General features: G+C 35.9%; 1 protein-coding gene across 3 annotated transcripts in view; it reads left to right on the top strand.

Annotated features, from left to right (window-relative positions):
- Window positions 1–12,234, top strand: part of PNPLA4 (patatin like phospholipase domain containing 4) — a 175,429-nt gene that overhangs the window by 98,042 nt on the left and 65,153 nt on the right. For all 3 annotated transcript variants that reach the window (XM_053706452.1, XM_053706449.1, XM_053706450.1), the window contains exon 7: window positions 6,845–6,997. In XM_053706452.1, the coding sequence (XP_053562427.1) occupies window positions 6,845–6,997 (153 nt within the window). The remainder of the gene's footprint in view (window positions 1–6,844; window positions 6,998–12,234) is intronic.

Genomic DNA, 12,234 nt, shown 5'->3' with positions numbered 1-12,234 from the left:
AACTAAAGGCATTCCTTAAAGAAACACTTTTCTGGATTTCGGCCACATTAGATCATGGTACTTGGAGTTTCAGGGAGATTGCATTCCATTTGCTGGCATCAGGGAGCAGCTATTACAATCAGGGAGACTCCCTGAACTTCAGGGAGAGTTGGGATGTCTGGCATGTGTAGGTGAATATATGCATGTGTGTGTGTATTTATATATATATACACATGTCTAGGTGTATACATGTACATGTTTTTTATGTATACATATGTATGTATATATGTGTGTATTTTGTCTCTTTAGGCTTGGTTTGGGGTCTGTAAGTCTGTAGGTCTCTTTAGGCTTGGTTTGGAGTCTGTGGAGTCCTCATAGAATAATACTATAGGAGCTTGTTTTACTTAAATAGTAATATATGTCCAGAAGTTAATGCCACTTGTCATTGTTTTTTATGCACATTTATATGGCTTAATTTTGGAAGCTTGTATTGCACAGGCTATTCAGTCTAAATTGCTCTTAATACATCTCTATTGGAGCGCAGTTCTAAATTCCATACACATTTTCCATTATATATATATATATATATATATATATATATATATATATATATATATATTAAAATTTCGACAAATTTAGTATAAAGAAAAGGGATTGCAGCACTCTTTTAGAAAATAGTCTTATTTAAATTTATTTCAGAATCGAATCTAAAAATAGCGGACTCTAGCCCTATCAATGGGCAGAATTCCTACACATCATAGACACACATTTAAAAAAGATGCATAAATCACACTTGACTGGCCAGTCTTATCTATAAATAATCTATTTGCTTTTTGAGGTCAGTTAGTGTGACATCTTTAGGAGCTTGCCAATGTACGTTTCACCCCTTGTTGCTCCAAACATATCGGGGCTTCCTCAGGGCTCAGGGGACCATTCTAAAGTTGCAACATTTTTTCGTTACATTTGTTGCTTTACTGTTATAATCTTTTTGTACGATATTATACCTGTAGTGTTTAGTGCTGTACAGATATATATTTTTTTGTTTTTTTTTGGTTGTTTATAGTTATATACCAAATTACAAATAGATTATTTATAGATAAGACTGGCCAGTCAAGTGTGATTTATGCATCTTTTTTAAATGTGTGTCTATGATGTGTAGGAATTCTGCCCCTTGATAGGGCTGGAGTCCGCTATTTTTAGATTTGATTCTGAAATAAATTTAAATAAGACTATTTTCTAAAAGAGTGCTGCAATCCCTTTTCTTTATACTAAATTTATCGAAATTTTGTATACTCCATCTATCTTCTTTACTTTTTAATATTAATTACTATAGGGTCTGCACCATGTGACTACATCTAACTAAAATAGTATATATTCTTTCGCCGTAAGTGGTGAAATAAGCAATCTCTCCCCTAAAAAATATTTTGTATATATATATGCATTCAACTGTTACATATTTAGCTGCTTCAGTTTTATTGAATATGAAGACATTATCCTGTATTAGGCTGGATATATATATATATATATATATATATAAACCTATAATAGGGCTTTATTTTAGTTTGTAGCCTTTATGAGCCTATATATTTTAAGTTATTTTGCCTGATTTCAGGCTGTATATTTTAGGCTATATTTATATAGTATTTTAGCCGGTATTATAGCTATATTAGATATAAGCCAGTATAAAGGTTTTCCTGAATATAGTAGATCTGCCTAATTGAGGCTTCATTGTATAATTAGCTTGCAATAAACTTGTAGGATATTTTTAATATAAGTATATTAGGCTATATTATATCATGAACCCTAATATTTATTTTATTAAATAGGATTATTTTAACCGGTATTAGGTTATTTTGTTTTTTAGTATTTTGGCTTGTATTAAAGGATTACTGTAGTTTTATTCTTGGCATATATAACAATTATATAAATTGGGTTATAATGTTCAAAGAAATTATTTGCACCTACTTGCAGTTTCAAACGATCCTTCTAATACATATATATATTTAGTTTAAAAAACTTCTAATGACATAGGCTAAGACAGCCTACAAATAAAGGCTGTACGATCATCCGTATATTCAACCAATAATATTCAGCTTTTATTAATCAAATTAAAACGTTTAGTCGGCATCTTGCGCATGCGCAATCTGATCCGAGCTATAAAAAGTTATTTCTTTCTTATGCCCACACAATGATAAGTTGCTCATTAATGCTAGAGAGATGCTATATGCGAACAGCACTCACCTTATTAGCGCAGCTCCGTCACCCGCTCTGCAATTTCAAAACAGATAAACACAAGGTGACATATTCTCTGACGTGTCAAAAGCTTGCAAAGGCACATCACGGATAATGTCCGCCATAATGGTACCTGGGTTCTCATGCAAGGATAGGGCTAGGTGATCAGGTACCCACGGAGTGGGTTTGGAAATCAGGATTACTTTGTGAATCAATTGCAAGCAAACAGTAAGTTATTACAAAGTATGTGACATTAATAAGTGTCTTATTTTTAAACGTTGTATCTATTTTTCAAAAATATATATTAACCGTTCTTAGGCTTTTCTATATAACTGTATTTTAAGCCTGTTTTAGGCTATTTTAAATATAGCTATATTAATCCTGTATTATTTTGCGTGGCGGTATCTGTTGGCACTCTCCCAATATCTGATCATAATAATAAAAATAAGGCTCTATTAATTCATCTATTAAACCTATTAAGGCTATATTCTGTAACTATTTTAAGCCTGTAATAAGGCTCTATTAAATATAACTTTATTTAGCCTGCCTTTAGGCTATTCAAAATTCAAATTTTAGCCTGTTAAACTGTTCCTTCTTCTGAAGAGGACTTTTTTCTTTTTTTTTTTTTTTTTTTTACCTTTGCTGTCACCCCGTAATTAAATCCTTTCCCCCTCTTTTGAGGTGGATCATAACCCCTCTTAACACACTCCAGAACTGTCTCCCATGCTTCAGTTTCTTTCAGCCCATAATAGGTTTCACTTTCGCCCTCAAGTGGCTTTGGAAGGCCTCACGCCCCTCTTCTGGGCATCTCACTTAGGAGTATTGTTTAATCTGTTTTGTACTAACTAGCTTCTTTCTTAGTACTCCTCTAATCCTTTTACCTATTCCCTTGGAGAGATAGTCTAGTCAAAGGTGAATATTGGATTGGTTTTGGCTATACTATCTCTTTAATGTATTTTGTCTATCTCCTCCGGTGCTGTGCTGAGAGTCCATGCGGAAGCGTGCATGACCAGTGACTAGCTCCTGTCGGTCATGCGAGCCGCTGCACTGGTTTCTCATTGGGGTTTTATTTCCTTTACTTTCCTAGTTTTATCTTTCCTTTGAAAATGTCTTTTCCTTGTGTATTTCTCTTCTCTATCCTCTTCTTCTAAGTAGTTTTTTGCCTTTGATAGTTTGTATCAGCCATGGCCGACGTATTAAATCATCCTTAATCCCTTTTCAGAGGTATCCCTTAATTACTATAAACTCTGTAGCTCAATATCAGAGTTTCTTTTATCCTCGCAATTGGTTTGGGAAGACCCTATATCTCCAAGTCTCACATAGAGGCATACCCCCAGCTCAAAGGCTGTTAGCCCCTTCCCCAGGCTTTTCACATAGGGGTAATAGAACCTCCTCCCCAGAAGTAAAATGGGGTTTAAAGAACCCTCCTTTCCCAGGGTTTTCAAGAGGGACATCAGAGCTTCAACTCTGACAAATTTTTGAAATTGTTCATTTTGTTTTGAATTTTTTTATGTAAGTGCTTTAAAAATGCAAAATATGAAATAAATACATTCAGATTATTGTAGACACAAGAAGAGAGAGGCGCACAAATGTGTGTATCGGTTTGAATAAGGTCAGCACACACTACTAATGCTTTGTACACAGGGTACTCACACTTTGGCGCAGCACACCAGTGTGCTTGTGGAAGCAGGCTGGCAATCAAAGCTGACCAGCTGGCTCTCTCTGGCTCTTCTTCGATATACAGTGGCCCTCCAAAAGGTAGAATGTCTGTTTGTCATCCCCACGACTCCCAGCATTTGAGTCGTATTCCGGGGTCCTAAACTAGTAGAGGTGATAGTACTGAAGATTTCACAGCCAGCAGGAAGGAGGCAGAAGCGGGACAGGCAGAGTCCGGGAACACGCAACTCCCTTCCCAGAATCAGCCCACGCCTGGTGTAATATCAGATTGTGTATCCCTAATAAATCCTGTATCGCTCTCCAGCAGTCACCTCCAGATCCCAAAATCTGATAAAAATGATTCTTATTAATATTTAAAAAAATAATTATAAGGGTTAAAAGGTATATGACAAGGTGTTTGACTCTGAGGGGCTATACTGTATATATACATACATATGTTCAAATATGTGTGTATATATATATATATATGTGTGTGTGTGTGTATATATATATATATATATATATATATATATATATATATATATATATATATATATATACATATATATATACATGTGTGTGTGTGTGTGTGTATACAGGTAGCCCTCAGTTTACGCCGGGGTTAGGTTCCAGAAGGAATGGTTGTAAATTGAAACTGTTGTAAATTAAAACCCAGTTTATAATGTAAGTCAATGGGAATTGAGGGAGTTAGGTTCCAGGCCCCTCTCAAAATTGACATAAGTAACACCTAATACATTATCGTTAAAGCTTTGAAATGAAGACTTTAAATGGTAAACGGCATTATAAACCTAAAAATATACTGTAGATTGTATCATCATCAATCTAAGTTTAATGAACAAAAACAAAATCACACAACAGACTATCATCATCAAACTAAGTTTAATGTAGAAAAACATTTTTTTACTTGCATTTTTCTGCAGCTAAGGGAAGTGGCTGCTAGATCTTGTTCCTTTAAAAACGGATCCATTGCTCAGGTCTGGTTATACACTGATTAGCCTGCCTGTGTTTAATCACACAACAGACTGTATCATCATCAAACTAAGTTTAATGAACAAAAGCGTTTTTTACTTGCCTTTTTCTGCAAACAGTTCTCTGCATTGAGTCTGCAGCTAAGGGAAGTGGCTGCTAGATCTTGTTCCTTTGAAAGCTGATCCATTGATCATGTCTGGCTTGCTTTTCTTTGCATGTGTTTGCTGCAACACAAGCGGACAGCTCCACCTACTGGCTATTTTAATGTATGCATGTGCTAATGCTTTTAATAGCAGTTAATGCTTTTCAATAGCAAAAAAAAGGGCGTTATTCTGAAACAGCGCAAATTGAACCGTCGTAAACCGAGGGCCATCTGTATATATATATATATATATATATATATATGTATGTGTGTGTTTACAGATGTATTTAAGTATTTGTATTTTACTGTATATTTACTATACATATTTAACATTCCAATGTTCTTCACTTACAGGAAAATTAAATCTATTTCCTAAGATATGGTAGCCAGGTTTGAAAATTCTAGGATCTCCAGATTACATGATGTCACCATTTATTTCTAATAATGCATTGAATCTCACTATTCAGACACAAAAGCCAACTGCTTGTCCTGATTTCTGTACCCTGTGGATGGCTAAAACTTGCTTGATCTCATTCTCAGTCAGATATTTGATAACCCCATTCTTTAAAATGGCTCCCTATTTCTCTTAACTTTAACTCAACTAAATTCTCATCCGAGACTATCTTACATACTCCCAAGAGTTGGCTATGGGGCAAATACCTTATTAAAAACGGAGGAAGATCGCTGCTGTACGATGAACTGCTGCCATATAGTGTTCCAGAAATGGGCAGGCTCCCAAGCTTAAGTCCCTGCTGTTCAACAAAAGATTCCAAAAGAAAGAAAATGAAAATAGAAGTAAATTAATAAGTCCTTTAAAATTGCATTCCCATTAAGGGAAAAATCCCAAAATGTTAATACATTGTTTTTAATGTGTGTATTTAAATACATTCAATATTTCATGCTGCCACTTTCTGGAGTTTGAATTAAGCTTTTAACCATGCCGCTCCATCTCTATGGAATACTCTCCCCAGCGCTGTGACTTTCAAGGCTAAAATCTCTAACTTCAATCCCTCTTATATAAATGTACCATGTGTAAAGCAATTTGAGTCTGATCAGGAAAAAAGCATAATATAATGTATTATTATTATTATTATTATTATTATTATTATTAACTGGAGTGATAACAATTTCAAAACAATGTAGTTTTACTAAAATAACAATTGTGACTAGCCTTTTTGTCTCTATAATCATGCTGGATTAGCTCCTCCAAATGAGTCAAGTTGTTGGTTGAGTTTGGCTATTGAAAAACAGTTGCAGCTAACAAGATGTTAATTTGTTTTAAAATGTTAAAACTTGGCTGATATGTTATTCTATAGCAAGACAGCAGAAATATCTTGTAATTACAAGGTGTTTAGTGTCTCTTTAAATCCTGGCTTCTCTGCATTTCAGTGATAAATACCAACTTTGCTTCTGCTCTATAAAACCATTTTAATTTTGTCTTATTACAGTGTTTACTTTGAAACCCTTTAGGAGTTAATGATTTATTACCAAATACTGCTGTTCCAATATAAAACATCATGTTAATAGATGTGGGATTTTGAAAAAGCTCTTCGTATTTATTGTTTAATCATTGATTTAGTCTTTCTTCTGTTTGGGCAAAGCCTTAAACTGCTGTTTAACAAAATAATTTTTCAGTGATTGGAACATGTCTTTTCAAATTTATTGAACCATGCAATTTCATAAGCTGTCTGACATTTACAGCTTGCTTACTCAAATAAAACATTATATCTTTTTCTAAGTAAATATAAACATAAATATTGCTATTTATAATACAATCAATAGCAAAGTAAATCATGCACATATTTCCCATTAGTTGTTAATAACTTTTTTTTCTCTTTATAACAGGATTGGATAGATGGGAGTTTTACAAATAGCCTTCCAATTTTGCCTATGGGAAGGACTGTAACCGTGTCCCCCTTTTCTGGTCGATTAGATATCTGCCCACGGGATAAAGGTCATATGGATATATATGTAAATCTTGCCAAGCAGGACACTATGGTAAAGTGATATTCATTAACATTATTTCATCAATACACTTCATAATTTCTTAAAGTAATGATTTATTAAGAATCACATTTTCATTAAAGAGACATAAAATTCATAGCATAGTACTGCATTGCAACATTAAATGGATTAAAATGGTTTAACTAAAAGTAGTTCAGGGATGCACCTTTGAAAATCCCAATCAAATCCATGTTCCTGTTTTACTTTGCTAATTAGGGATACATGTAAATATGCTGGAGCTCTGATCTAATCAATCACCGCAGAATGTTCCATCAGGTAAATTTCACCACACTTAACATTCAAGAAAGGTCAAAATTAAAATGCGTGTGGGTGCATTTACATTTTAAGTAGAAGCATTTCTGCAATATGCTTCTATTAGCAAAATGCATCTACTAAATCTTCTCTTTTTAGTGGCTGTGTGTACCCTGTGCATCAGCATTCACACACTACACCTTTTCATAGAGTAGTATATTGCTAAAACTATTCTGTTTAAAAATGACTAAACTAAAACAATATTAAAAAGGTATTTCTTTCCTAAGACATGGAGAGTCCACAATGTCATTCCAATTACTAGTGGGATATTCACTCCTGGCCAGCAGCAGGAGGCAAAGAGCACCCCAGCAAAGCTGTTAAGTGTCACTTCCCGTACCCATAACCTCCGTCATTCTCTTTCCCTCTGTCAATGGAGGATGTGAAGTTTGGTGTCTGAAGATTTTATTCCTTTTTTGGGTACTTTTCCCTGCAAGCAAGGATTTGGGTTTAGCTGTGTCCATGTCAATCTCTTGAGTAAGAGTAGTGGTTGCTTTTAGGAAGTTAGAAAGTGGTTAGGTGGACCTTGCTTTGTTTTCTAACATATTTGCTGCCCTAGTTATAGAAAGCCAGAGTTGGTTAGTCTGCTCTTTCTTTTTCTACAGGTCTCTGTAAGGAGTATGTGTCCTTTCACGCCTTGTAAGCTGCCCCCATCCAAATCTTGTTTGTCTTTTCTCCAGGAATTTCTTGTACCGATACTGACTGATATACCATTCAAGTCAGAAACTATATCCATTTTATTTACATCAATGTATTTATTGTGTTTTTTCCTTGTGACACCTCCTCTAATTTATGAATGAACAATGAAGCTAGTTCACAATGTTATCAAACAAGACAATTTCAATTTCCAATACATTAACGGTAACCAACAATAAGATGCAGAACATGGTTACGGAGAACCAATCAGAGTACAGGGACGGGTCATACATACAGGTATTACCCACTCTGTTCAGCCGGCGCGTACCCCTCTGAAGAAACGTTATGTGAAATGCGCGTCAGGGGCACTACCACAAGGTTATGGAACCTCTCTGCTTTTAGAAGCTTACTCAGCTATATTTAAATGTTACAAACTTATTGATCTAAATCGAATCAGACAGTGTAACGTTAAACAGGTCTCCGCTATAGAAGATACCTTTTTGAGCTTAACCTGTTGTTGTTCTACTCAGATTAACATTAACTGTGGCCTCCAATATAGTAGAGGCTTTTTTAGGGGCTCGCATTTATTGTTCACACGGAGAGATGCTTCACATTGTTGGGTCATATAGTGATTCACATTGTTGAACATTACAGGTCTTATAGCAATAGAAATAACCTTCCCGGTAGTTACCTGATACAGGTGTAAGGGTAAATAAGTGGTAATTTAACCCATTGTTATTTCCAAAATATACAGCTATAGACTTTATTTACTTAATACTCTATATTGCACCCACAATTATCAAATATCTTTATACATATGGGTTCTCTTTAAGAAGTTCTTTGAACATATATAAGTGTGGCAACATTTGAATTTAAAACTCAACACACATTGCAACAATTATTGAGTCAAAACTGAGTTACATTTATGCTTATGCGATCTGTTTGTGAAATTACTTGGAGAGACCGATATTAGTATAATTATTTTTTATCCCTTATCTTTTGCTCAAGACAACTGTTGGGTTTTTTGTTTCAGGCTAAAACTCAAACAAGATAAATTATCACGTAACTGTCTGTAGTATAAAGCTTATTGCTACCATCAGTTAATATATATACACCATATATTCTGAATGGTTGTAAATATAAAACGATCAACTCTGTGCATTTTGTATAAATAATTATCTACCTGAGTTTAAGCTAGTTTTAAACAGTGTGTGTGTGTGTGTGCGTGAGTACTAGTCCAGTCGGACTCATATTTTATCTCCAATAAAGTTATTTTGTGTAAGTGTGTATGCCTGTGATAATCTGTATCTTTTCACTGATCCTTCTGTTTGTCTGACTACATACAATTGAATGGGTCATTTGTAATTAACTGTTTCAGAGACAGGCAGCCGTTTCTCTTTGCTTTGCAAACTTCTTTGCATGCTTTTATACATTCCTGTGTATTTTACTGTCCTATGCTCTGGAATTTAAGGGTTAAAACTGATAAGAAATTTTAATATTTAATAAACTCTTTAAATTCTGATTCATTGACCCATAAAATTTTCCCTCACCTCTGTTGCTTTAAATCTTGTTATTATATGTCTAAAAAATATAGAGATACAGAGGTTATTATTCCATACAGATTAATATTTCATATCTGTATATCTCTCTTGGAAAGGATAAAATATTCAGGATATCATTTAAAATATCAATTAGATATGTACTTCTTAGATGCCTGGAATGAAAGAGATAATTGTTAGAATGCTTATTTTAAATCCTAAAACTCTCTATGCTTCCAAAATATATATATACATGCACACATTCATTTCTATGCAGTGCATAAAAAAAAAAAATCAGCAGATTATAGATTGTTATATAGTTATTTAAATTTTCAGGCTGTATAAAAAAACGTTTTTAAATTCAAGTAGTTATACTATAACATGTGTCTTTGCTGGTCAACTTTCATTGCTTCAATTACACAGCAGGGATTAATTTGCATCGAAATGTAAATGGTGACTTTCCCACAAAATATGTCACCAATGCTAGACTACCAGGCAACATAAGGAATAGGAGATTTTATCACATATTTCCTGGTAGTGACCACATGGCTTTTAAAATGGTTGTTAAAGTTAAGTAAACCAAATGTTTTATTGTCCTCACTTGGATGCCTTTTAACTTTGCATACTGAATGGGGGAGGACTGAATATGGGCTTCAAGTCGATTTTTGAATGAATGAATCATTTGGTTCTGATTAGCCAAATATATAATATATATATATATATATATATATATATATATATATTAATCTTTACATATACCTTGACAGGAGCCAATGAAGGGACTCACAGAGAGGTGCAGCAGATACAGAGCGACGGGATAGGTGGATCAGCCTGGCAGATGCATTTAGAATAGTTTGAAGGGGGGAGAAGCGGGAAAGAGGAAGGCCAGTAAGTAGGTTATTGCTGTAGTCAAGTCGGGAAATAACAAGGGAGTGGATTATTAGCTTTGTGGTGTTAGCACTCAGAAAAGGTAGAATCTTGGAAATATTGTGTAGATGGTTGCAGCAGGATGTAGAAAGCAATTGGATATCGGGTACGAAGGATAGATTTGAGTCTAGTGGAACTCCGACGCAACAGACTTGGCGCGATGGGGAAATGGTGAAACCGTCAACAAGGATAAAGAAGTCAGAAGTCGGCGTAGAGCTTGAGGGGGAGATAAGAAGGAGCTCAGTCTTGGACATGTTAATCTTTAGGTGGTGAGAGGCTATACAGGAAGAAATACCAGATAAGCAGTCGCTGACATGAGAAAGGACGGAGAGAGAGAGAGAGAGAGAGCAGGGGTGGAGAGGTAGATCATGGGTGTCATCAGCATAGAGGTGATATTTGAAGCTATAACTGTTGATAAGTTTACCCAGTGAAGAAGTATATATAGAGAGTAGAGGACTCCAACAGACAGAGGCATTTGAGAGGAGGAGCCACCAGCAAATGACACAGAAAAAAACCTATGAGAAAGATAGGAGTGAATCCAGGAAAGAGCGGTGTCACAGAGACCAAAAGAGCTAAGGGTCTGTAAGAGGATGGGGTGGTCAACTGTGTCAAAGGCAGCTGAGAGGTCAAGTAAGATGAGTATAGAGTAGTGCTCAATATTTTTAGCAGAGAGAAGATCGTTAGTAACCTTGGTAAGGGCAGTCTCAGTTGAGTGTTTGAGGCAGAATCCGGAATGCAGGGGGTCAGGCAAGGAGTTGGTGGACAGGAAGTGGGTTAGGTGATTGTAAACTATATTTTTTCCAGGAGTTTTGATGTTGGTGGAAGCAGTGATATGGGGCGGTAGGAGAATTAGGGTCGAGGGAGAGTTTTTTGAGTATGGGAGTGACTTTTGCGTCTTTGAAAGAAGATGGGAATGAACCGGTAGAAAGAGATAGGTTGAAGATGTGCGTAAGAGGAGGAGTGAGGGTGGAAGATAGGGAGAGTATTAGATGGGAAGGGGTAGGGTCGAGCGGGCAGGTAGTGAGGCATGAGGAAGATAGTAAAGAAGAAACTTCATTCTCAGTTGCTGGATGGAAGATGCAGAGGGAGTAACTGGGCCTGTTGTTTAAATATTGTAGGTTGGTGTTGGGATGTTGCTTTGGATAGTACGTGTTTTGTTCAAAAAGTAGTCTGCCAGGTCTTGAGCACTAAAGACAGATGGGGGAGTGGAGCAGGTGGGTAGAGGAGAGAGTTAAAGGTGGAGAAGAGTTGTTTAGGGTTTGAGGAAAGAGTAGAGGTAGGATTGCTTGGCTAAGTGAAGGGCAGAAGTGTATGAACAAAGAATAAACTTATAGTGTATGAAATCAGGTTTAGAGTGAGTTTTCCTCCAGACATGCTCAGCAGTACGGGAAAATTTTTGCAAATAGCTTGTTTGCTGAGAGTGCCAGGGCTGTAACTGACGGTGTGATGTTTTGCGCAGTTGGGGAGGGGCAAGTGTGTCTAGTGCACTGGCGTGAGTTTTGTTATAGTGGGCTGTAGTGCAATCAGGACATGTTATAGTGGAAGTGTGAGGGAGGAGATCTTTAATGATTTTTGAAAACTGGAGCAAATCCACAGCATGTAGATTTCTACAGGTGCCGGGGCAGGATGGAGAAGTGGGTTTAGCTGTTGCATTAATATTATAGGTGACCAGGTGATGGTCTGAAATGGAAAAAGGGCGACAGGCGAGGTCAGATATAGAGCAGAGATAGGAAAATACCAGGTCGATAGAGTGTCCATCATGGTGAGTAGGAAATATGGTGGATTGTGAGAGACCGAAGGAGGATGTGAGTGAAAGAAGTT

The sequence above is a fragment of the Bombina bombina genome, chromosome 3 (assembly GCF_027579735.1).
Source record: "Bombina bombina isolate aBomBom1 chromosome 3, aBomBom1.pri, whole genome shotgun sequence".
In the NCBI taxonomy this organism is placed as follows: Eukaryota; Metazoa; Chordata; class Amphibia; order Anura; family Bombinatoridae; genus Bombina; species Bombina bombina.
This window is presented reverse-complemented; position numbering and strand designations above follow the sequence as displayed.